Source organism: Vipera ursinii (genome assembly GCF_947247035.1).
Source record: "Vipera ursinii genome assembly, chromosome: 11".
Taxonomy (NCBI): domain Eukaryota; kingdom Metazoa; phylum Chordata; class Lepidosauria; order Squamata; family Viperidae; genus Vipera; species Vipera ursinii.
This window is the reverse complement of record NC_139524.1, coordinates 16,523,464-16,549,800: the sequence shown is the minus strand read 5'-3', so window position 1 is coordinate 16,549,800 and position 26,337 is coordinate 16,523,464. Positions and strand designations below refer to the sequence as shown.

The window sequence follows — 26,337 nt, the reverse complement described above, 5'->3', positions numbered from 1 at the left end:
AGACCAATGTTCCTCAACCTTGGCCACCTTTAAGGTGGCTGGACTTGCAGAACTCTCCACCCAGCATTCTGGAGAACTGAAGTCCACTCATCCTAAAGTTGCCAAGGTTGTGGAATGCTGGTCTCGAACCTCTTGTGCTTGATATCAACTCTGTCCCTTATCTTTTGCTCTGTTGATAGTACGAGGACTGGATTCCAGACTCCTACCCCCAAATTCCTAACATAACCTTTTTTTCAAATAAAACCCTACTTTATCTCCTCTTCATCCTTGACCTTCTTTCCTATTGGCCCTTCCTAAGATAGCACACAACACAGCAGACAACGGAAAGTGAGAGGGAGATGATTCGGGAGGCAAGAGGGCAGTGACCTTAACTGCATCTTCTCCTAGTCCAGAAGTGGACAACCTGTAGCCAAAAAGAAGTCTTCAGATCACGTTGGCTAAAACCCAAGTTGTGTTTCTCTGCCGTTTTCAGCAAGGGATCAATTGAAACTCAAGCACAGTCCAGAAACAAAACAGAAAGAGCAACAACAGATTTGCACCTCCAAAGCTGGTGTCCATCAATATATGTGATACAACAGTGCTTTTTTTGTAAAAGGTGCCGGAACTCACACATGTCATACAATCCGGCTTGCCTATCCTACAAGGTTCCATCCAAAAAAGGTGCCGGAACTCCGTTCTGAGCGTTCTATGACAAAAAAAGCCCTGGATACACTCCTCACTCCCTCTAACTTGCCACAAAAATGGTTCAATGTGGCCTTGGGTCCCCCAACAATGGATTCCCCAGACCACCTGGATACAGGGAAATATATAGTCAGTCTTCACATAGTCTGGGAGGAGGAGAATAATAGCAATCCAAATCTTGGCACATCTTAAATCCTACTCTGAAATGAAACCGGATTGTTCCATAAAGGACCCAAAGGTCTGAAAGTGTAATCGCAACAAACAAACGACACCTAATCCCACGCACACAAATGGAGAAAGGGTGTGCAAAGGAAAGTGCACCGCTGTCCTGCATAAACAAGAGGAAAAACACAACCTCTGCCGGCTGGTTTTGAAAAAAGGACCTCACAGGGGCACGAGAGATGATGTTGTTTTTTTCAAAGAGAATTTTAATAAGCTAAAACCACTTGCTTGCACGCACACGTTCTCTCTCTGGGGTTCTCTGTTTCATTGTGTGTGGGGGGGGGTTGTTTTTGTTTTTGCTCATTTTCACGGTTAAAAATGCCGTCATCGAAAACGTGGGCATGCAAACTCAACCATTCCAACCGTTCACAGGAATTGGTCCCAGTCCACCCACTCAACTCTACGGATGGGCAGGGTGGAGCTGCTGCGCACGCTCCGGAGATGTCCCCACCCCCGACCCTGGCATCCGCGGTCCAGACGTTGACAGTGGTCACTCCCTCCGGTGGGTCTGTCTTCAGCCGGGCAGAGTCCATGTATGGTCTCCAACAACGGTCCCTTTCCTGCCCCAGGGGCAGCGCCAGCCCAGTCTGAAGGGAGGGGCTCCTCCACCCCCTCAGTTTGTATAGACCTGAGTGCCAATTACACGCATGATCTCCTTCTGAATTTTAGGGTCCTGAGTATTGATGTTGGCGTCTCCGACTTGGCCATCTTCGTACCTGGCGGGAAGGGTGAGACCGGCGTGAAGAAGCACTCTCTTTGGTGCCCCCTCCTTGCCATCGAGCTGCAGACCCGGCTCCCGAGCCGTCCCACAGAGAGAACAGCCTCTCCTCCCAACTTGTTCGGGAGACCGAGCGTACTCACACAAAGAAAAAGCGGGTGCAGACGTGATCAGACACAGGACAAACCCAGATGTTGCCATGCTTCTGGAGATCCTTTGATGTGATCACTGCGAAGGAAGGAGGGGGTCAACAACGGAGCAGTGAGCAAATGGCACGGCTTGCCCCAGTCTGCCCCCCATTGTGCCAGACAGCCAGATTGGGTGGTTCCAGGGTACCAGCTTGGCCAATGTTGACATGGGCTGCAGGAGTAACTGGGCCTGCAAAGCCTGCAGGATGTCCCAAAGGTGCTTTCCCCCCAAAAAATTTTGGCTTTTCCCCTGAAAAGATATGAAAAAGCTTCTCGGAGAAGCGAAATGTTTTCAAGGGAAAAAACCCCCAAGCCAAGTCCAGTGGCCTTTTGAAAAAGCACCTTTGGGACAACCGTGACCTGGAGGACGGAGAATCTCCATAGACAAGGTGTTTCCATCTCTTTCCTTCTGTGAATAATCTATCAATTAGCCTCGGCACAAACCAGGAAGTCGGTTGACCTTGGCGCTGAAGTGGACAGGCGTGATGGAATACAATCTCACGGGAGTGAACCGGACAGGTCAGCTGAATGCTCACTTTCCACTCACCTTCACAAAGTGCGATACAGTTCAGATTGCGACTCTGTAGGAATCTGGACTGGATGGATCGTGTCTGAGAGGAAAGCGGAGATCCAGAATCACCCCCTCTTGCTTGGCATTCTCCACAAACTTCCCCATCCCTGCCCTCCTTGGCTTCTGTTCCTAAGCCCCCACAGGTGCTCTCCCTAAAAAGTGGGCAATGAAGACAGATCCCTCCTTTCCCTGGCAAGCGTGGGAAATGCAGGCAGTTCAAATAGTTATAAAAAGATTTACTGCAAGCTTAAGCTCTCTACAAGAATCTGAGCTACTAACGGTCAAAGCAAATTGGTGGTAGATAAAGAATCAATGGAAATCAAGGTGGGCTGGACTTAGGTCTCTTGGGGGCACGAAGGGACTCAAGACTGACGGCGCACTTGACCCCTCCTTTGGGCTCAGCGCGGTCATCTCCTACATCTGCTTATGAAACCCAATGGGGCAGGTCCACGGCAGATCCAAAGAGCTGCGTAACCACTACGCACACACACCGTTACCTGGGGAATTGTGTTCATCCGGTTGTATCTCTGCACCAGCTCATCCTTGGAGGGCATACGGTGCTGCCCTTTCCCCATCCCTGCGGGGACAAGAAAGAGGGTAAGAAGCAGCAGCCATGGGGGAGACCAGGAGTGGTTGATCTCCTAGCCCACAAGCGAGTGGTGCTCTTAGTCACGGATGCAAAGGTTTGTGGAGGGCGGAATAATGCAAACAGGAAGCATGATCAAAAGAGATCCTACAGATCGACAGTCGTGACCCAAGCACCCTTGAACTAACTCGTGGGTTTAGGACAGATTCCTCACTGCCTGCCAAACTATTTCTCTCTCTCTCTCTCTTTTAATCCTTTAATTAAAATAAAATGAGCTCGAAGCTAACACGCTGCAAAGCTAAACACCACCCTCAAGGATATTATATTCTGTATCCCACAAAGACTCCAAAGGCATTTTCAGAACAGAGAGACTGGTTGCAGCCCAATAGGTTGCTGGCTTCCCAATGGGTACTGATAGAAGAAGATATTAGCAGCTCAGGGTTAATGAGGGGTCCTTGCTGCTCTCTTGAGCTCTGTGGCTTTCTTGAAGACATTTCATCACCCAGCTATGCAACACCATCAGTGCTAGTAGGATGTGGGGATTGCTCTCACTTTATATACTAGTGCAGGGGTCTTCAGACTTGGCCCTTTTAAGACTTGTGGACTTCAACTCCCAGAATTCCTCAGCCAGGTTGAGAGTTGAAGTCCACAGGTCATAAAAGGGCCAAGTTTGAAGACCCCTGCACTAGTGGCTAGCCCTGTCAGTATTGATGGGAATGATTGGCAGTTCCTTAATCGAGCTGTTGTTGATTGTTCACTTGTTTTGTCTGATATGACCAACTCAATTGTAACAGTACAATTCAACCCGAACGTCGATCTCACACTGCCTCCTCCTCCTCCTCCTCCAACTATTAAGCAGAATTTAATAAATGGTCATCCCAAAAGAAACAGGCTCATCTCACATTCTCCACTGATTTGTAAGGCCAGGTCTAAACATTCATGTGGTGTGTGGTTGGTACCCAACTGCCTTCTTTATTCCTTTATACTCGGGAATAAAGCTTAAAGTCTGTGTTCATAAAGTATATTTAGCCTGGTTACTGAATTAACTCATGTTCAGGCTTTGCATAATGCACTGAACCTTAAACTAATCAACAAGCTGAGCACACGTTAACACATTCAGCCACAAAAAAAAAAAAGGTTAAAACTAATCTAGCATAACACGTTGCCACCCGCAACCCCTTGAACCGTAAGAGACTCTTTCGGAATGGTTTCCCCTCACCTTCTCACTCCAGAACCACCTGATATGATTTGCAGTGAACACCCCCCCACAAAAAATGGGATGCATCTATCTGTAGATCTCCATTCTTTGGAGATCTACAGATAGATGTTTAAAAATAATAATAATAATAATAATAATAATAATAATAATAATAATAATAATAATAATAATAATAATAATAATAATAATAAAAATTTAAAAAGGACATTGTGACACTATCACGTTTGGTGCTTTTGAATTTTGATCCATCTGCTTAAAGAGCCAGCCAACTGATTGGATGAAAGAGGAGGTTATCGTATTAGTTTAGTTTTAAATCAATCAATCAATCAATCAATCAATCAATCAGATGATAAGACAAAGCAGCACAAAGTCAACCCCAGCTTTCCCTCCTGTTCTGTTTGATTAGTTACATCCCAAATGAGTTTCTCTTGGTTGGAGAGAATTAGAGCTGGGGCCTAACCTATCTGTAGGACATCAACCTAAGGAGGCTGGAGACACTCCTGGCAGGCAGCCGAGTGCAAACAGTAGGAAGCAGAAAGTCTGGGAGTGTCAAAGGCCAACCATGCCTTCCTTGAAAAATAGCTCTGTGTCCTTGGAGGCCCATAGAAATAATTAATCACTGGAACTCCTTGCCTCCAGAAGTGGTGAATGCTCCAACACTGGAGATTTTTAAGAAGAGACTGGACAGCCATTTATCTGAAATGGTATAGGGTTTCCTGCCTGAGCAGGGGGTTGGACTAGATGACCTCCAAGATCCCTTCCAACTCTATTATTATTATTATTATTATTATTATTATTATTATTATTATTAATCATCGCAGTCAGCCAGATGTTCAGACTGGATTTGGCATCTTTGTCTACCTATCGAGTCTCTACAAAGGAACTGGGTTAGGCAGATGTGGACGTTTGATGGTATTACAGATTTCGTCGCAGGATGGAAGCAGTTCCCAGTAAGGTCGCCTTTTGCAATTGACTAATGGCGAATTTGTCAATGCTGATGATGGTGTTCAAGTGGTGCTCCAGTTGTTTTGGGATTGCACCCAGGGCACCTATTACTATTGGTACTACCCTTGCTTGCCATCATCATCATCATCATTACATATGCCTATAAAGACAGGCCACAAGTGCATGATGCAGCTGCCATATTGAACAGGGATCACATTTGTCTGGATTTGTGTGCACGGCTTGCTTGGGAAATTCTCAGTCTTAAAACAAACCTTCCCCTGAGACGCTCCCATCTCCCAACCATCACGACAATCCATTGCGATGGATGGCAGAGCCCACCCATTCCAATGGCCTCAAGTTGGCAACCTACTCCACAGGCACACAACCTTCTCAGGACACAACAGAGGGGAATCATTCTCAAGGGCAGGGAGATATTTCGGAAGAAGGATGAATAGAATAGAGCTGTAAGGGACCTTGGAGGTCTTCTAGTCCAGCCCCCTGCTCAAGCAGGAGAACCTAAGTGGAATTTTCCTCCAATGGGATTTTCCCATGTATTTTACCAGGAAACATAGATAGGGCAGCCGAGAAAAGTCAGTGCCCTCCTAACCAAACCCAAGCACTCCAAGTTTGTTGGCGAAGTCCATTTTGCTGTATGAGTTCATGGGACCTAACCGTAACTGGAATTTTCCTCCAATGGGATTTTCCCATGTATTTTACCAGGAAACATAAGATAGGGCGGTCTAGAAAGGTAAGTGCCCTCCTAACAATACCCAAGCACTCAGAGTTTGTTGGCAATGTCCATTTTCCTCTCCGAGTTCATGGTGACATAACACTAACCCTACCATCTGTCTAGCCTCAAGGGGAAAAAAAAAGATAGGGCCAAGATTAGGTCTGGCTGCCGCCCCCCGCGCAAGATGTCCACCAAAGAATCAACCCAGATGCGTGGCGTGAATGGCTCCCTTCCCCACCCGGAGCATGTGGATGAAGAACACGAGGGGGGAGGGAGGGAGGGGGGGTGAGAGCGGCTCTTGGACGCAAGGCAAGCGCATGTGCAGGACACGAGGTGCACTGACAGATGGAGGGACGACGAGAGAGCCGCTTACCTGAATATCCAAAGGAAATACTGGAGATGGGGCTCAGATAGATGCCTTTGCCATAGGCTGCTCCATGCAGCTTGCAGAAAAACACCAATGTGAGCCAGAAAAAGCAAAGCAAAAAAAAAAAAAAAACGAAAACAAAACAGGCTAGGGCAGTGATGGCCAACCTTCTAGAGACCGAGGGCCCAAACTGCAACCCAAAACCCACTTATGTATCCTCGGGTGCCGGGTGGGCGTGGCCCATTGGGTGGGCGTGGCCCATTGGGTGGGCGTGGCCCATTGGGTGGGCGTGGCTGCGGTGGTAACAGCAGACTGGGCGGGACTAAAAAGTTCAATCAATCAATTCCAACTTTGCGAGATCTTTTTTTTCCCCCGCGAGAAGTTGAAATTGATTGATTGAACCTTTTTTTTTTTTTTGCACACGGCGGCAGAGGCCTAAAGCGAAAAGGTTTTATAAAACCCAGCTGAAAGGCCAAGGACTGGGGCGGCGGCGCGCGTGCCCACAGAGAGGCCTCTGCGTGCCACCTGTGGCACGCGTGCCATAGGTTCACCACCACGGGGCTAGGGGCTAGGACACAGGACAGTCTGGACCCTGAAAAACTGCGGTGTGTCCCTCTGGGATTATCTGGAAACGTTGGCGTTTCTCCAGCCTGTTCCTCTGGCTGCAGAGTCCCCTCCTGTGAGTAAGGAGCTCCATTCTACACAGTAGTCAATCGCTGATCGGAAGCTGTGTCTTCCCCCCAAAAGGAACGCCCAACGGGACCCCAGGTGACCTTATCTAAGAGAAGCGGGCTGCAACTGAGTGGGCCTTCCCTGCAGGCAACGGGAGATGGTGCATCCTATCTCACCCCGACTGGAGACAGCACGGGGGGGGGGGGTGTCACGCCGGGAGGGGGCTCTCCTCTGAGGCTGCTGCAAACTCTCAGCATATACCCCGCAAGGTTGCGATTTCGATCTGCTGGATGATAGGGCCGGCCCTGTGCATTCAGCTCTTCAAATTAAGACAGGGGTTTTCTGTGGGTGTGTGTGTGGGGGGGGAAATATGCACTGAAAAGGAAGAGTTAAAACCTTTGAGGGTGGGTGGTTCGGCATGCAGCAGAATATAGTACTTAGCCACAGCACTTAGACCAGGGGTTTCCAACCGGGGGTGTGAGATGATATTCCAGGGGGTGCGAAAACGTGGATTTAGAAGTTTCAAAATTATAGTATATATATTGCAAAATTCGTTGTGAACTTTTTGTAAGGGGTATGAAAATATATCAGAAGCATTCTAAAGGGTGTGGGGTATAGGAAAAGTTGGGAACCGCTGACTTGGACTTATATATATATATATATACACCGCTCCGCAGTGCTTTACGGCCCTCTCTAAGCGGTTTACAGAATCTGCCCCCAACAACCTGGGTCCTCATTTTACCCACCTCGGAAGGAGGGAAGGCTGAGTTAACCCTGAGCCAGTCAGGATCGAACTCTTGGCAGTGGGCAGAGTCAGCCTGCAATGCTGCATTCTAACGGCTCTGCCACCACCGCTCTTAATAGCAATAGCACTTAGACTTATATACCGCTTCACAGTGCTTTACGGCCCTCTCTAAGCGGTTTACAGAGTCAGCCTCTTGCCCCCAACAATCTGGGTCCTCGTTTTACTGAGCTTGGAAGGATGGAAGGCTGAGTCGACCTTGAGCCGGTGAGAATCAAACTGCCAAACCGCAGGCAGCCTGCAGAAGTAGCCTGCAGTACTGTATTCTAACCACCGCACCACCACGCCTCAGTAATACGCAGCTAATTAAAGAGAGGACGCTGAAACGACCTCCTTCCCCTAGTAGTCCCTTCTTCGTTCTGTCACTTTTTAAAATAGTCTGGCCGAGAGTCTGTTCTTTGATTGCCCCAGAATTACCTGGTCTTTCCTGGTTTCCTTTGTTGAACACTCCCCCACAAAAAAAAAAGTCTGCTGCAGCTATTCACTGTTAGGCTCACAATCAGAAGAAATTCTCCCTCGGCCACAGAGCTGATTCTGTGGCTTAAAGAGGAGGGCTAGTTGTTGCGGAGAACTATTTGAAGTTGTTGGATTGTTGCTGTTTTTTTAATGATGATTTTAACTATTTTTTAAGGCAGGAAGAGCGTGTCCTCTGGAACTCCTCAGAAGGAAGGTTAAGCAGAAACAAAACCAGACTTTTAAGGCCACAGCACACTTGTACGGAAGAGTGGGGTTGGTTTGAGTGCCTGCAGCAGGTATGCGGATGTGTTCATTTCAGTGAGCACGACTGAAAGGCAATGTGAAGTGCAATGCATTTCCTCCAAGACACGTCGTTAGGGATGCGCTGCGGTTAAACCACGCTCGGTTTGCTAAGTCACGCTGGCCTCCAAGACTGGCACAAGGCCCTGTTGCACTGAGCCACACAGTGCTATTACGATGGCACCGAGGGGAGGGAAGCTGCTGCAGTCCAGCACATTGAGCCCTTATGCTCTGCCAAGGGACTGGGGAAGGACTGGATGAACAGTGGCTGGGCGGGAGAGCTCAGGGTCCAAACGGTTGCTCCGAGAGGGTCTTGGGAGTGGCCAGGAGTATTGGGGGAGGGAAAGGGGGATGGCGGATTTGGGGGGTGGCAGACATCCAGAGCCCAGGAAGCCCACAGCCTCCCGTTGATTCCATCCGTCCGGCCGAGAACGGCAGGAGCACACCACAGTCCCTTACCTGCAATTTGGTGTAGGATGCATTGACCAGCCCATTGCGCAGGATGGAATGCCAATTCTCAATGTGAGAGCCGCTGCAAAGGGGGTGGGGTGGGGGAGGAAGGAGGAAGAGAGAAACGCATCAGTCGGGAGCCTTTTTTCTGCCGCCACGGAGAATCAATCACGTCAGCATGCGTGCATCGATACAAGATCTCCCGGCAGGCAAACCGCCACCCTCCAGGCTAAGTGAAATCTGCAGAAATTGCTCGCAAAAAAACACTGCTTCCCGGAGCGCTTTGCATCCAAAGCAAAGACCCCCCCAAAAAAAACCACACACAGAGAGAAAGAAAAAGAAAATAAGAGGAAAAAAAGCCTGAACAATCTCTTGATAAAGCACCCCAAATCACCCCCAGAGTTTTCCCAGGCTTCCCCCCCCCCAACGCTTTCTGTCTGTATCAAAGGCTAGGAAGAGGGTCCCCAGGGGTCATCCGCACCACAGAAGGACACCATAGAGTCCACATCGAGGACCAGAAGGGAAGCACCGCCAGGCTTGGAGGGAGTCCAAGCTTAGGAGAACAATCAAGACGTGTCTCCAGCAAGGAAGACTGAGCTGGTTTTTTGTTTTTGTTTTTTTAAAAAGGCCCCATTAGTCATTGAGAAGCAGCAGGTGAAAAGTCAGGAAGCAACACGTGAGCTTCTCATCCTGGCTGGAACTGGGAGGGGGAACTGGGAGGGACTGGGAAACGAAGCCTGGAGACTTACTGGAAGGCGAAGGTGCTGCCGTAGAGTTTCTTGGCTGTCCGGAAGCGAGCCTCCTTCGCAGGAGGACTGCTCAGCAGGAGAAACTGGTGTGAGGTGTGCATAAATTTCAGCTGCTACCAAGGGAAACGGACCCACGTGAAAAGGAGAAGGGGGTGGGGGGAAAGAGGGGCAGAACAGCAGAGAGAGAGAGAGAGAGAGAGAGAGAGAGAGAGAGAGAGAGAGAAACGAAGGACCATCATGCAAGGTAGTTTTTGCCAACAACCTCCAGTTCTGATTTAACAGCCTTGCCTTTTCCTAATCCTGGTGTTTTGGTTTTTTTTTTTTAAAAAAACAGGGTTTTAATCAGCATTTTAGAAAAACGGTAAATTATTCTGGCTCATAACCCAGGACCCTCAACTTGAAGGCAACTTTTGACTCTTGTTTAAAAACAGCAGCGCAAGCAGGCCTGGGACGGAAAAAAAAGCAAGCCGTAACTTAGCAAGGACCAGCAATAAAATAACCAGTCATGTGGAAGAATCCCAATAAAACTCAAATTAACACAAGGCCACCGATGCTGGCAAATAGCCCGTTGTAGGGATGCTAACTCAAAAGGGAGGGTGGGGGGGTGGCTACTACTAGGGAAGTGGTTACAGGATGACAACTTAAGGCAGACAGGTCAAACACAAGGCCCGGGGGCCAGATGCGGCCCGTGAAGTGGTTTCATGTGGCCCGCGAAGCCATCCTGGAAACAGTGAGGAAACGGCCCCCACTGCCTTGGCCCTGGCCAAGAGACCCTCCTCCTGCCAGAGACCCTCAGATCTGTCCCACTCCTGCCCAGGCCCCCATAGGCACCCTTGATGCGAACAATGTGGAGCTGGCCACGCCCACCCAGTAGGCCATACGCACTCTAGCCACGCCCACCCAGTAGGCCACGCCCACCCAGGCCACACCCACCCGGCCCCGAGGGCAACCGCAATACTGATGCGGCCCTCAATGAAATTGAGTTTGACACTCCTGGCTTAAGGGTACCTAACTTCGCAGCATTTAAAAGGGGTGGATGGTTAGGGAACCAGGTGAGGTGGCTGCCAGGTTAAGTGGTTTGCTGCATCCTCTAACTCAGGGGTGTCAAAACTGCCGGGCCACAGGCCGTATGCGTCACGGCAAAACCACGTCCACCCTGGCTCTGGCAATGGGGGAAAAAGTCACGATACGTTGCGACACGTCACGTGACGGGTTTGACACCCCCTGCTCTGACTGGAAAAGATGGGAAACGAACTCGGGACCGGCTGCGTGCGCAATCTGCAGTTTACTACCGAGTTACGGGATGCTTCACTCTCAGGCTCCACCTTGAGTGGGTTGATTACAAGCAGAAGAAGGGAGGAGGGTCACATACCCTGCTGAGAGGTAGCTTGACGATGTGAGATCTGTTGCTGGAAATTATCCTGGGAAGGGCGGAGAGAAAGTCAGAGTAGGGAAAAGGCACAGAGAGCACAGCCCAGAGAACCTCCACCCAGGCTACGGGAACAGCAGCCAGGGATTCTGGGAGTTGAAGTCCACGAGTCATGAGAGAGCCAAGGTTTCCCCACCCCTGACCTAGGGCAATTTAAGCAGAAGATGCCTGGTGGGATAGCAAGAGTGTGGAAAATTTATCTTCCCGTGAGCAGCTCATTTTGCAAAGATCCTTTGAGAAGGGAGGGAGACCGAGGTTCAGAGCGGAGATTAGGGCAACCAGCCCCAGGATAATCTGTGGCACCCGTTCGAAACTCAAGATCCTGAAATCAAACCAAGGTCTAGTGCAGGGGTGGGCCACTAAGCCCCTTTGCAACCTGTGGGCTTCCAACTCCCAGAATTCCTGAGCCAGGGCGGGTGGTAAAGGGGCCCCCCGTTGCCCGCCCCTCGCCCAGTGGGATAGGTTTCCATAGGGATGTGCTGAAGGACTGCAACCACCGCAGGGGTGATTCCACTTTCTCTCCCAACCCCCACCTCATGCTTTACTCTTACTTGGCTTCCCAACAGCCTCTGCGGCATAGTTATTATCTGCTAACTTACCACTGGAGGAGGGGATGGGCCAAAGGATCCAACTTGTCCATTTGCTTCTTGATCTCCAGGTAAGAACCCTGAAAAAAGAAGGCAGCCACTTCAGAACGATGGCCAGGCTTCCTACCGTCACTCTGAATGGGCCAACCTACTGATTTCACAACTCTACCGAGGGATGCGTACGTACAAAGCTACATCCACACACACAGGGGTTCACGTGCTCTAGTTCACACCGCTTCTATGCATTCCATCAAGATCAGAGCTCTCTCCTGACGAGAGATGGGCTTCATCTGACCCAGACGTAAAAGTGCAAATGCCTACTTGAGTCATTTCACGGATTGACATGACGCTGTCCAGGGCCTTCTGCAGCCTCTCATAATTCTTTTTCTATAGGTCAATGAAAGAGGAGATACGGATCAAAAATACAAATAAGCCACTCTCGGGTCCTTCTGGTTCTACTGGTTGAATTGATGATAGACTACGAAGTTCTTGTGGCTGACCAGGGGCGGCCCTCGGCTGGTGTCCGAACCCCAGCTCAAAGCTTCTCATCCTTGACAGCTGTAAGATACGTGGACTTTTAGAATTCCCCAGCCAGCATGGGTGGGGAATTCTGGGAGTTGAAGTCCACCCATTTGGGAGTTGAAGTCCACCCGTCTTAAAGCTGCCAAGATTAAGAAACGTCGCTCCAGCTGAACAACAAAATGACAGGTAGCGGTTTTCTGTAAGGTCGGCTTCTATAATGTGGATTCCTAGGGTGAACGTTATTGGCCATTACAAATCCCTTCGCAGATAAGAACGCTTTGTGCTGAAGAACGGCACCAACCTTGGGGTTGAAGGCAAGGGTCTTGGGGTCACTGGGATCCACAACAGATGGGTAAGGCTCAAAGATGATGCTCTTGCGTGGGGATTCCAAAGCCGCCCGGCACATGGCCACCAGCAGATCGACTACCTGAAGGAAAGTAGACACGGAAGAAAGACTGGGACAGGCTCATCTCCACGATAACATCTCTTCTACTCTTGACACTTCCAACTGACAGCCCAGATTGTGAGCTGCCCAGAGCCATTTGATTTCTTGAGATGGGTGGGGAAGGAAGGAAGGAAGGAAGGAAGGAAGGAAGGAAGGAAGGAAGGAAGGAAGGAAGGAAGGAAGGAAGGAAGGAAGGAAGGAAGGAAGGAAGGAAATCTGATATTTCATTTGGGGGGGGGGAATTTGATATTTCATTTCCATCTTGATTAGCAAGTTATGAAGAAAGATTCAGAGACACCAGTGTGGAAATGAATATGTATCAGAATCACCAGGAGTGACTTTTTTCACCCTCCCTTTCACTCCTCTTCCTGTTCCACACAGCACATGCATATTTGGGGAGGCCGTATTCAAAGCCAAACTGTCAGAGGTGCTGTCAAACCTTTGGGTGGGTGAAGACCGCTTGCCTCTCCAACCTGAAGCCTTCCAAATGAGTTGAGGGAGGGCTTCGTTAGAGATGAGGTCTACCGGGATTTGAGGGCACCAAGTTGGGATAAACACCAATAAAAGAGTCCCTCTTCTAAAAGTGGCCCCCACACTCACACTTCACGGATAACGCAAGAATTAGCCCAGAGTTTAAGTCAGACCTTCGGCCAGAGGCCTAACCCCTTTATACCGCATATCAGGGGGTCTTCAAACTTGGCCCTTTTATGACTTGTGGACTTCAACTCCCAGAATTCCTCAGCCACAAGTCATAAAAGGGCCAAGTTTGAAGACCCTTGCTGCATATGCTCCCCTTCCAGTTTGGAACCCCAACTCTTAGTACCTCTGCTCCTGTGGCCACCTCTTCCGCAGCACCGGACATCACACCCAAGGTGTAGAAAGAGAAGACACAGAGCTCTCGTGTGCACACAGCTGGCTAAAAACAAAAGCCACACCACTAGTGAGAAAGGACGCCAAAGCCATTGACAGCCCTCATGGATCCTCCCTTAAGGCCACGTTTTCCTCCATTCACAAAGGGATGGCCTTGGTGGAGCAGTGGGCTAATGCCTCCTTAAGTAACACCAGCTGCCTGCAATTAGTGCAGGTTCAAGTCCCACCAGGCTCAAGGTTGACTCAGCCTTCCATCCTTCCGAGGTAGGTAAAATGAGGACCCAGATTGTTGGGGGCAATAAGCTGACTTTGTAATAATGCTGCTTGGGGGGGGGGGGCGAAAGCCCTAATAAGCAGGCATATATATAGAATGAAGGCTACTGCTAAGCACATTGGTTTGTGCTTAAATTGTAAGCCGCCCTGAGTCTTCGGAGAAGGGCGGGATATAAATGGGATTAAAATAAATAAAAATAAATAAATGGCCTTCTCTCTGGCACAGGAAATAAAGAGTGCGTGGGAAAGTCAAAATGCTCGTAGTGTAACACGACAACTAGGCAGGACCACGTTGTACATAAATATGAGGTTGTCACACGCAGGTAGAAAAGCCTGAGGCGCGTTGCTGGTTTCACCATTTTGAGGAGAACGCTGCTGTCTGCTAAACCAGCTAGTTAGTCCTCGTGTTACAGCCAGCATTGAGCCCAAAATGTCTGTTGCTTAGCGAGACATTAAGTGGCTTTTTCCCCATTTTACGACCTTTCTTGAACACGGTTGTTAAGTGCCTCCCACTTCCCCATGGACTTTGCTTGTCAGAGAGGTCACAAAAGGGGATGGCAACCGTCACATATCTGAACCAATGGCCAAGATCTGAATTCTGATCACGTGACCACGGGGGGGGGGGGATGCCACAAGGGTCATGTGAAAAACGGTCGTTAAGTTCCTTTTTTTCTCTGCCGTGGTAACTCTGAACGGTCACTAAATCGATGCTGGTGAGCTGAGGACTACCTGTGTTCTGCCTCACCTGGCTTACCACTTCCTGCTCCGTTAACCTGGGAATGCTTCCAGCTCTTCAGTTCTCTGCTTAAACGAGGCCAGCAAAGATCTGGCAAAAGAGCCCCAGTGACCCCTGAACTCAACCTTTCCATAAGGGTGCAGGAAATATTCCGCTTGGCCCCTTCCCAGCCATTTATGCTGACGGGAGGAAGTGGAACCAGTGAAATCAAGAGCAAGTGCACACAGCCCGCTAACAAGAGCGGAGCTACCTGCTGCATATAAACAGGGAGGAAACCCGACACCCCACTAGCACGGATGATATAACCTAGTCAGGTAATGAAACGTCTGCGAGCAACAAGCACAGGAGGCACCAAGGACTCCGCAGAGAAATCGACGCTTGACGAGGTGCGGTACCTTCAGCATGGACCCATTCTGGAAGACGTGCTGCTCGTCACACACCACGCAGTACTCGTTCAAAGTAGGAATCCTCTGCTCTGCATATTTCATAATCTGAGAGAGACAGAGAGAGAAAGAGAGAAACAGAGAGAGACAGAGAGACAAAAAGAGATGCAGAGACAGAGACAGAGAGAGATGCAGAGACAGAAACAGACAGAGAGACAAAGAGAAAGAGAGACAAAAACAGAGACACAGAGAGAGAGATGCAGAGAGAGACAAAGAGAGAGAGACAGAGAGAGAAAAACAGAGACAGAGACGAAGAGAAAGAGACAGAATCAGAGAGAGAGATAAAGAGACAGAGAGACAGAGACAGACAAAAAGAAAGAGAGAATCAGAGAGACAAAGACAGAGAGAGAGAGAGAGAGAGGCCGGCCACAGGGAAGTCAAAAAAACTAACTCCCCTAGTCCTAGTGCAGCCTCAGCTTCGAGAAGATCCAGAGTCAAAATCCTCAGCCTTTTCCATCAGTGGGTCTCAAAGCAGGCCTGGAAAAGCCTTGCCAGGCCACTCAAGCCAACCTCATCTCAGAAGCAAGGGATCAGCAAGGGGATATGACAGGCGTGGGATATAATACTGAATGAAGTAGAATATATATACGAAAGCAAAGGAGGATGCACGCATATTTACCTGGACGAGAAAACCATATTCCAAGGTGGGGATGTTTTTGCAGTGGCCACCAACCTATGGACAAAACACAAGGAAAGAGAGCACGACCTGACTTGGCACCTGCGCACTCATCGTCCAGACGGCCCCTTCTTCTGCACCTCAGACCTCCTCTGGTCACCCCAGAAAATCTCCTCGTGAAGGAACTGGGAATGTCAGCCGAGAACTTAGCAGCCTATGTGAGCTCAACTCTCTTTCTAGGTAGGGGAACCGGTGACCCTCTCTAAGTGGAGGCTGCCATTCCCATAATCCGCAAAAAGTGGAGCGTCCAGGCTGAAGCTGGCACCTCGGGAAGGCAACTGGCTGCCTATCACTGCAAAAGGGCCAAGGAAAACTGCTTGTTTCTCCCCACAGGGTGAAGAAGGAAAGTCATTCCTTCAGCTTGTAGTAAAGAGCGCTCCGAGGGGATGTGTCCAAGATACGTTTTGCAAAGTTTTAGATATCGTCTGTCAAACTAAGCCCCTAAAAAAAATACCCTTTAGCTCTGACGGGAAGCGCACTGTTGACATATATGACTGGGCAGCTTAGTGCCAAGGAACCAATTTTACACCCAAAAATCTTTCTCCCAGTTAAAACGCTTTACGGAGCCGGTGATGGGAAGGTGACCCAGCCATAGATTAGGTGGGAAAGGGGCCCTGACAGCTCTCAACCTTGGCTCTTTTATGACTTGTGGACTTCAACTCCCAGAGTTCCTGAGCCAGCATGGCTGGTTCTGGAAGTTGAAGTGCACAAGTCATAAAAGAGCCCAGGTTCCCCCCCTCCCACCGATCCAGGGCGTTTGCTTTGCTTTCCTCAAGACAGCCAACCCAACCTGGCTTCCTACATATTGGGGATATGAAAATGGAAACAGGGATGCTATCCGATTCTCTAGGCAGAGTGAAAAACAGACAGGCAATTTCCAGCCGGATTCCAGTGAAAGTTTTTTTTCCCCCTCAGCTGCACTTGGTAGCTAAGAGAGACTAAAAAGTCTCTGGGGAACTCCAGTACAAAAATCCAAATAAAACTTTTAATAGAACTACAGTCGTAGAAATTACTGGACGGAATCTTTTTCTACATTCCAAGTAATGAATCTTTTCAGAAAGTGAGCGACGGGCTTTTTAAATTTTGCTCTTAACCAATTCTTTTAAAAATAATAATAATAATAATAATAATAATAATAATAATAATAATTATTATTATTATTATTCTTGGCTCCCAATCAAGTAACGAGGCAGTGGAACCTCAACATTCTGCTGAAGGTGCTATTTTGAGATTGCAGGAGGTTTCCTGAATGGGTAATTGGAGTAGAGCAGGTGGTCTTCAAATGTGGCCCTTTTATGACTTGTGGACTTCAACTCCCAGAATTCCCTAGCCAGCGTGCCTAGCTGAGGAATTCTGGGAGTTGAAGTCCACAAGTCATAAAAGGGCCGAGGGTGAAGACCCCTGGAGTAGAGAGAGGCCTCCAGATCTGTTCTTTCCCCCGCCTGCAACATAAGGCACTTAACGCCAGGAGTCCGCTGATCGTCTCTTTCGATTCTAATTTCTCCGAGGAGGGAGGCACAACCCAAAGATGAACTCTCCCAACCAGCCCGAAGGGACAAGGGCAGAGAGGGAAACCCACCAGGAAGTTGAATGGGACGACACCTGCCTGGGTGCTGGGAGGGTAGCCAAAAACTTCCACCTTAGAATTCTTCATCGTGCAGGAGATAGAGCGGTTCATGAGGCGGTTGACCCGTAGCTCTGGGACGCCAAGTTTGCCCTTGAGCATCGAGTCTTGGATGACGGGGAAACTGGGAGACCTGCGTGTGCCAAGGAGATGTGCATCAATTGAGGGATCTCCAGTTTGGGGATGAAAAAGGAGAATCGTGAGAACCTTGACTGGGTAAGGGCTGAGTTTCATAGCTAAGGGCCAACATCTGGGATTGGGCTTCCCTCCATTTCCACGTCCAAGTGGAGACTTCCCAACTACTTCCGTGTCTCTCTTAGGAAAAGAGGACCGCAAAGAGCAGCCCAACCGCCTTCCATGTCTAATGGAGGCTTCCAACCACCTCCACCACCCTCGTAACAAGAGAGATGAGAAGACAGCAACCCTACTTGGGAATGGGTGAAAAGATGCTGAGACCGGCACGGAATTTTTTGATTGTGCCGCTGGCTTTGAACCAGCTGTGCCGCTTTTCCTGCTGGGACTTGAGGAAGTCGTTGCTGAGGTGTTTCCATTGCTGGGATGTGAACATGCCCAGGATCCTGTGAAGATGATCAACAAGGACTGATCGAACTAGACAGGAGAGAACACCACAAGGCGTACTCTTTGGGGCTTTTCCCCCGCCTGATCTGAACGGGTGAATGAGAAAAAGGAAGGAAGGACAGAGAGAAAAGACTGCCAAGTACACAAAGGACAAAAAGCCAAGGACATTCCTATGCCACTTACCCCTGTAGTTTGCCACACCCTGATCCTGTCTGAATTGTGCCTCTTTTCGAAAATAAATCAGTTTCATCACTAGACAAATAAACTTAGGATGACTAGCGATGAAGCTGCTGGCTAATTTTTGGAAAGAACGCTCGTTCCGACAGGGTGTGACAAACTACTTCAGGGATAGGTGGCATAGGAATGTCCTTGGCTTTTTACCTTTTGTACACTTAGGCCAGGGGTAGGCAACCTTGGCTCTTTTATGACTCGTGGACTTCAACTCCCAGAATTCCTGAGCCAGCATGGGGGAGCTATGGCCCCTTCATGACTCGTGGACTTCAACTCCCAGAATTCCTGAGCCAGCATGGCTCAGCTTGGAAACCTTTCCCTTTCCCCCTCAGCATGGCTGGCTCAGGAATTCTGGGAGTTGAAGTCCACGAGTCGTAAAAGAGCCGAGGTTTGCCTACCCCTGACTTAGGCATTTCAAGGCAGGAGAAGGGCTTGTTTTGCCTTGCAAGAAATAATCCCTCTGTCCTGCAGTCGGAGGCCTTAGGAACGGGTGGCTCTGTCTCAGGGCCCAGGATTAAAAGAACCAACACCAGACTCACTTCTTCAGCTGCAGGCCCAGTCCAAACCCTTCCTTGTTGGATGGTTGGAAAACCTCGATGGACGGTTCTGGAGAACAAAGCCAGAGTAAAGGGTGAGCAGTGAGCCAGGAGTCTAGTGTGAAATCCACCTAACCCAAAGTCACATGTGGAAGGGGAGAGACCACCATATCTCTCAAACCCACCCCCCCACTCCTCACTTTCAAACAGACGACTGTTTCCTGGTATGTAGTAAAACAGGGGTCTTCAAACTTGGCCCTTTTATGACTTGTGGACTTCAACTCCCAGAATTCCTCAGCCAGGCACACTAGCTGAGGAATTCTGGGAGTTGAAGTCCACGAGTCATAAAAGGGCCAAGTTTGAAGACCCGTGCCATTTGATAAGGATGGGGGAGTTTTTCTTTCTCTCTCTCTCTCTGTTCCTAAGAGCAACTAAAAGAGAGCATCTTGATCAGGATCATCTGATCAGGGTCTGTGGGTCAGAAGAGTTCCCTTTGTTCCAGTAGAGAGATTATGTCAGAGCGTGCACAGTCTTATTGCGCTGAGATAACCCAGGAGTAAATACAGCAAACAGTGGTCTATATTAAATGGTGGTTTATCTTACACTATCTACAATATCATACACCAGGAACGATAAGACATACATGTGGTTAATACAGCAAACTCCAACACGTTACAGCAGGAAACGGACGAGAAAAAGACACTCCAGCAAAGCCCTCCCTTTTATACTCAGGCTCTTAAAGGGACAGAGACCCTGCTGAGTCATTCCTATCATTGCATCATCCACCTTATGTTACATCATTATATAAACTGTTTAGCTATTAAATCAATACCTTGACAGATTAGCAGAGTTCTCTTTCCCTACTGCTAGGAAGGAGTAGAACTTACACCACCCGCCCCCCCCGGCACGCACCCCCAAAGTGTATTACCATCCCAAGGCTCACAAATGAGAGGCTGACACACACACACACACACATACACACACACACATTATCAACCCCTGACTTAGCATAAGAGGACCCTTCAGGGGTTTCTTATACCAAGGAGCCAGCAATCAAAAATTCAGCGTTGTGTGTCAGCAGGAGCCAACTCTGTAAAGAAGCTGATGAAATGTGACAGAGAAAAAGCTGTACAAAACAAAGGTTTATCATTTATTTATTCCCTCATTCATTCATTCACCCATCTCACTGTCAGCTGGCCAACCGCATTTCCGCTCAGAAAACAAACCGCATAAATAACATTATGTCCACAGCTGGTCCTTGACGCACAACCACAATTGTGCCCAACATTTTTCCACTGCTAAGTGAGCCAGTTGTTAAGGGCCTCATTTGACACGGTTGTTAAGTGAATCACTGCAGTTGTTAAATGAGTTAACACGGCTCTTAAGTGAGTCTGGCTTCCTCCGTTCGACTTGGTGGGTCAGAAGGGGGGCGAAGAAAGGGGATCACATGGCCCCAGGATTGTTTTCAGTGCCGTTGTAACTTCAAACAGTTACTAAACCAATGGTTTTAAGCAAAGGGCTGTCCGCAATGGCAACTTAAGGGTCGGACATGCATTCCTCAAATAAAGGGCACGTCAGGTAATGAACTGCTAAGATGAGATAGGACCCCTCGTCTCGACCAAAAGGTCAACAAGCAAAAAAGGCTGAGAATCTCAAGCGCTCCTTACGTGTCTCCTCAAGAGGCATGTCACTCACCGGGGCCATCCAGATACTGGGAAAGGGAGAACCGCAGTCGGAGAATGATGGGCTCGGTCCGTAGGACCTTCCAGGCTGTGGCAACCTCCTCCTACAATGAGAAACAATAAACTTGGGAGGGAGGTGGTGGGGGGAAGTTCTTTCCTCATCTGTTTGTTTTGATGAGAGACAGAGCAATTCCAGACTAAACACACTAGGTGTTTCTCTGGGCAAAAATTGGCAAGTTTCAGCAGTGCTAACTCGGGGCCTCTGAGAAGCCACTGGAAAGGCGACATGCCAACGGAAGAGAAGGTCTGCAGCTCAGGGTTGAACTGTGGAGACCTCGGTGTTCTCTCAGCTTGGCTGTTTTCTTGTGGATGTCTCACTACCCAACTAGGTAATCTCATCAGTGTTAGAAGGGAGTGGGGGTTTTGGAGGAGGAGGAGGATTATGAGGTCCTTGGACCTCCCTGAGCCTAGCTGTTTTCTTGCAGACGTTTCATTACCCAACTAGGGAACATCATCAGTGCTAAAAAGGAGGGAGGGGGGTGTCTGCAAGAGAAAAAAAAAAGCCAAGCTCAGAAAGCACCAAGGACTCCCCAGAGTACTTTCTACATAACCACCACCACCACCCCCCCCAAAAATAATGTCCACTTCTGATTTCGGCAACTATTTTAGTCCACCTTGCTTCAGGCTTGCACAGGGAATAGCAAGTATGTTATTCTGCCCTCATGACTACAGAATACCAGGCAGGGGCGGCAAGAAATCGGCGAAGAAGAAAAATGGCAACTTGTCAGCCCTTTGCCAACCTCCATCCCTTCGGCACAAGAAATGCGCTCGCACGCCCTGCGACTTACATCTAGGAAGCCGATGTTGATATGCAGGTCGATGTCCACATCGTCGATGGTCCCATATTCCCTACGGGGGGGGGGGGAAAGGGGAGGTTAGGAAAAGGCCCGTGAGACGAGGATGCAAGGCAAGCCAAAGCTGTGGGGCAGAGGCCGGAGGAGAACCTGGCTAACCCACAAAAGTTTCTCCCAGGTTGTGACTTATGGCTTAAATGATTAGACGGGAAAGATTTAGAGAGAGGAGAGAGTTAGACTGTAACCACAGGTTTAAGTGGTAAAATTATCACTATTCTTGTAACTGCCGTAAAAAAATATGGGAGGGGAGGCAAAAGGGAAGGGGGGAAAAGGGAAAGGAAGAAGGGGAGGGAAAAGGAAAGGGAAGGGAAGGGAAAGAGGGAAGGCAAGGGAAAGGGGAAAAAAGAAGGCTCGACTCCACCCAGCCAGGCCTTCTGCACAAAGCTACTCCTTTCAGGATGGTTTCTGCTCCTTCCCAGCTCTGCAGCTTAGCTGCCCTCCTCCCACCCCCACCCCCACCCCCCCAGGCTTTGATACGCTTCACTAGAAATCCTCCCTGGTTTATTTCTCTGACCTTAAAATTTCTGCTGCTGCTATCTAATAATTGCTGCTTCTGCTTCAGAAGGCAACAAAAGAAGCAACTTGTCCTCCGGGCACAAGCAGCTCACAAACACACACACACAGAAAGAGAGAGAGAGAGAGAGAGAGAGAGAGAGAGAGAGAGAGAGAGAGAGAGAGAGAGAGAGAGAGAGCGCACTGTCCTGCAAATCACCTGAGAGAGATTTTATTGCTTCTCCAAGGAACTATATCTCCCATGCCTGTATTTAAACTTAGCTTTGCATTCACCAGCACATGCATGTTCACCAACGCTCCGACCTCAAAGCAAATTCTTGTTTTTCTTGCCTTGCTTGAAAGGGCAGTGGCCGGTCTGCAGGGCAGGGCTTACCGGACAGATACAGAATTCTCACTGTAGAGTTCTTTCACGGCTTCAATGTCCACATCCAGTTGAGGGTGTCGATACAGGTCTGCGGCACAGGTTCCCTGCAAAGCGACACAGGAAACCGTTACAGAGTTCTATCCAGAAACACTGGCAGCTTCGTACATGACGTTAGGCGTAGTTTGGCGGATGAGCCACAATGCTTCGCTCACACAGAGGGCTAAGCCAGAAGCTGGTCTAAAGGCATCGTGGTTTAGCATAAGCTGACAAGAGCCAAGACAGTGAGATGCCAAGGCCTTAGACATTTAATCAGGATTCATGGCTAGATTTCACTGTAACATGATTTAACATTATTTCTAGTTATTCCAAGTCAGAGAGGGCCGGCATTTGAAAAAGAAGGCTCCGTGTTGGGGATCCAATAATCAAGGTAGGATAAAGAATGATTGTTATTTGATTTGAGCGAGAGTGGTTTTATGCTGTCCCAAGGTTTCTAGGAAACCTCGCTCCCACCTTAAGTAAGTCACCATAACTCATCATCTTGACCTTTCAGAGGTCACAAGGGCCTGACCTGTACTCCATATAAAAATTCCTCGGTCTCATTTTCTCCATCCGAATCATCATCAGTCCAGTACTGGCCTTTGATGTCCTAAAAGACAAGAAAGGTACCTAGATTGACAGCTGGAAAATCGACATGTTCGCCGCAGCTAATATTGCATATCCTGAGTCACAGAAGTGCTTCGTATTTGGGGTTTAGGTTTTTCAACAACTACAAAAAAAAAGGTTAATCCTCAGCAATGAACTCAGCGACCTGTTAAACTATCTTAAATCTGCATGTATATATAAATCGGCATATTTCCCCATCCCTGCTTGTTCTTCCATCTGTGGAATCAGAAATTTCATATTCCTCAACGAGAGATCCTTCTTCTGGTTACAAACCAATAGTTAATGAGGAATCGCCATCATTAACCACTATGTCATGAGCTATCTCTCTCTCACACACACACACACGTGTATAAATATATAATTTTATTTATATATTAATTTATAAATAACATTATAATAAATATTTGATTTATAAAAAGTATAATTTATACATGCATACACTTACACAAATAATAATGATAATGAAGATGATAACAATAATAATCCTGTGGCACTTTCAGATCCAAACAGACAGACATTTGGCCCACAACATGCCTGACATCACTATCATGAAAAAGGAAAAAAAAAAGTCTGGTTCATTGATATTGTAATACCAGGTGCTGTATGAATTGGAGGGAAAGAGCTAGGGGAAAAAAAGAAACTATCATGATTTGCACATTTCAAATTTGAGTGACCATAGAGGAGGAAATCAATGGTTGTATCAATAGTAATAGGGAGCCTTGGAACAATACTCAAAGGGCTGCCTAGATGGTGGAAATTTTGAACTTTAAATTAGACCCGAATATCCTGACTTTGCAAAAAAAAAAAAAATTACTCGGAACTGCCTATATACTCAGATGTTACCTTAACAACTCTTAGGTCCTTGGTTAGGACTTGAACTGTTAAGTGTTTATAGGCCCAGACTGTGAATTGAAGATTAGATCAATAACAACAACAAAAATAATAATGTATTCAGATGCAACCTTAACAGCTCTTAGGTCCTTGAACTGTTAGGTTTTTACCAGCCCCAGACTGTGAACTGAAGATTAAATCAATAATGATGATGATGATGATGATGATAAAAAAACCTCAGTTTTTACCAATCCGGACTGTGAATCGAACGGAAGATTAACCCTAATAATAACAATTCCAAGATGCCATCCCTGGAGGGGGCCGTTCAAAGGCTTCTTCCTTTAAGTTCCACCCTCCGGGAACACAAAGGACATCCTTTTGCAGGGATGCCTCCCCCCCCATACACACACACACAAACACACACACAAACACACAAACGTTTGGTTGGGTTTGAACCCAGGATGGTGGCAGAAAACCACCTCCTGAGACTCTGGCTGCCACAGAGGGTCTGCGACGGGGGTGCCAGTCAGCACTGCTGCTGCCGCCCAAACAGAAGCAGCCTGGGAAAATAACGCCAGGGCAAGGCGCAACCCCCAGAGAGGGCTATCAAACCTGGGCTGCAATGCTGGCGAAGGGCACTAGAGGGCAGCAAAGAGAGTCCAGCCCCGGCCCCCTAGCGGAGCCTCGGGGTCCTGCAGCCCAGAGCCGCCCTTCCAGAGGGGCGCCTCTCCTCCTCCCACGCCGGCCGCAGCCGCCTCCCCAGGGCCCAGCTGGGGGGGGGAGGGCAGAGCGGGCCCCCGAGGCCTCGGCGCCGCCCCTTCCCCTCCGCCCCCGCCAGCCCTCCTCCGCCGCTCACCATTTGCCTGGCGGGTTCAGAGGCGCTGCTTTCCGCTCAGGGCCGGGCCTCGCCCCTCCATGCCACCAGCCGCCAGCCTGCGAGCTGCCGCACGGGCATCCGGGCCGGGCGCGGGGAGAGGAGGCCTCGGGGTCAGGCCGGGCGGCCGATTCCTCCGTCGCCCCGGCAACCAAGGCTCCGTCCGCGAGGAAGCGGCGGCGGCGCGGCGGCGGTGACGTCAGCGCCTCCTCATTGGTCTGGGGAAACTCCGCCTCCTGAGGGGGGGAAAAAAAGAGAGAGAGAGAGAGAGAAGGGGAAACCCAGGAGGGTTGGGTGGCTTTCTGTCGGGGCGCATGGGAGCTGTAGTCCCATCTCCTCTGGAGCTGGGAGAAGCTGCCTTGCCGTGAATTCGTTCCTTTTCCTGAGTTGGCCTTTCAGGATTAATCTTGGGCTTTCTTGTTATAAAGGATGGATGCAACAAACGATGGATGGATGGATGGACAGATAGACAGATATGAATGCATAGATGCAACAGATAGGTGCATGCATGCATGCATGCCGCAAATACATAGATAGATAGATGATAGATAGATAGATAGATAGATAGATAGATAGATAGATAGATAGATAGATAGATGATAGATAGATAGATATGAATGCATAGATGCAACAGATAGGTGCATGCATGCATGCATGCCACAAATGATAGATAGATAGATAGATAGATAGATAGATAGATAGATAGATAGATAGATATGAATGCATAGATGCAACAGATAGGTGCATGCATGCACGGATGCCACAAATGATAGATAGATAGATAGATAGATAGATAGATAGATAGATAGATAGATAGATAGATAGATAGATAGATAGATTAGATAGATAGATAGGAGAGAGAGACAAATTAGAAGATAAATGATAGGGTGGATTAAATAGAAGATAGATGATAGAAAGACAATAGGATAGAGATGGAGCTAGACAGAGAGAGAAAAGATTTATCTTCTAAGTACACAGAGTAGCCATAAGATACACAGATACAGAAGCTAGAAAGACAGAGAGAGAGAGAGGAGGGAGTTATGTATATTCACGTCTACACATATATTTCTATCCATTTATTTCTATTTCTTCCTTTTTTCCCCCGCAAAGCAAGTTTCACACTATGAAATGGCTTTGCTGCTGTTGTTACACTTTTTTTCAGAAAAGGGAGGCCACATATGTTCTTGTCTTCCTAGACTCCGAAAGGTTCCTTGTGGGAACAACCTCAGTAGGCTAGCAAAAGAAAAGTGTTACAGTATGGGTACACATTTGAAAATGCAGAGAAATCAGTTGCTATTAAAGGGTTTTGCAGGATATTTCTGGTTCATTCGACTCTTTTTCCCATATCAACTGACTTGGGTTGTGTATGACTCTTTCTTCCATAATGTCCAAACTGTTTTTCCATTTATTTTTATCTTTTAGATTTATAATTTTTCTTGCATCCATTTTTAGAGCAAGGGTAATATATATTAAAAAAAGTAAAATGGACACAGTCAAAAGCGGAAAGAAAATCTGAAGCACGATGTTTGAAAATGGATTAAACCAGTGTTTCTCAAACTTGGCAATTTTAAGACATAGGAACTTCATTTCATAGAATTCCCTAGCCAGCGTGCTGGCTGGAGAATTCTGGGAATTGAAGTCCACAGATCTTGCAGTTGGCAAGTTTGAGAAAGTGGATTAAACCAAAACCAATGCATTTTATGGCTCAGTTTAGAACAGGGATCTTCAAACTTGGCCCTTTTATGACTTGTGGACTTCAACTCCCAGAATTCCTCAGCCTGGCACTGCCCCTGGTTTAGAACAACAGACTTTCTTTCCCTTGTCATAAAATCCAAACATGTTGGCATATGATGCAGGAAATGTCCAAAGCTCTCTTTCCTTCCTCGGCC

General features: G+C 48.3%; 1 protein-coding gene across 5 annotated transcripts; it reads right to left on the bottom strand.

The window, feature by feature from the left end:
• Window positions 1–1,187: 1,187 nt before the first annotated feature.
• Window positions 1,188–24,627, bottom strand: PARP6 (poly(ADP-ribose) polymerase family member 6). Of its 5 annotated transcripts, XM_083371065.1 has the most exons (22): window positions 24,431–24,627; window positions 22,649–22,726; window positions 22,090–22,184; window positions 21,138–21,198; window positions 20,303–20,393; window positions 18,611–18,677; window positions 17,690–17,839; window positions 17,217–17,394; window positions 15,581–15,634; window positions 14,914–15,009; window positions 13,463–13,555; window positions 12,496–12,621; window positions 11,994–12,059; window positions 11,685–11,752; window positions 11,029–11,077; window positions 9,657–9,769; window positions 8,917–8,989; window positions 6,234–6,303; window positions 2,878–2,957; window positions 2,357–2,420; window positions 1,765–1,849; window positions 1,188–1,619 (listed from the first exon to the last, which is right to left on the bottom strand). In XM_083371065.1, the coding sequence occupies exons 1-22, from the start codon at window positions 24,431–24,433 to the stop codon at window positions 1,517–1,519; spliced, it is 1,863 nt and encodes a 620-aa protein (XP_083227191.1). In that variant the 5' UTR covers window positions 24,434–24,627; the 3' UTR covers window positions 1,188–1,516. The 5 variants fall into 5 exon arrangements, 1 of the variants encoding a protein (XP_083227191.1); XR_014493478.1 differs by lacking the exons at window positions 1,188–1,619; window positions 6,234–6,303 and having other exon boundaries at window positions 1,776–1,849; XR_014493479.1 differs by lacking the exons at window positions 1,188–1,619; window positions 6,234–6,303 and having other exon boundaries at window positions 1,776–1,849; window positions 9,657–9,766.
• Window positions 24,628–26,337: the final 1,710 nt, after the last annotated feature.

What these genes read in the sequence shown, in the direction of transcription:
- PARP6 (XM_083371065.1), bottom strand. An exon ending in CCAGTATCTGGATGGCCCCG is followed by an intron (nt 18,678 to 20,302) that starts GTGAGTGACATG and finishes TTTGTTCTCCAG; the next exon opens with AACCGTCCATCGAGGTTTTC. An exon ending in TCAAGCTACCTCTCAGCAGG is followed by an intron (nt 9,770 to 11,028) that starts GTATGTGACCCT and finishes TTCCCTTGGTAG; the next exon opens with CAGCTGAAATTTATGCACAC.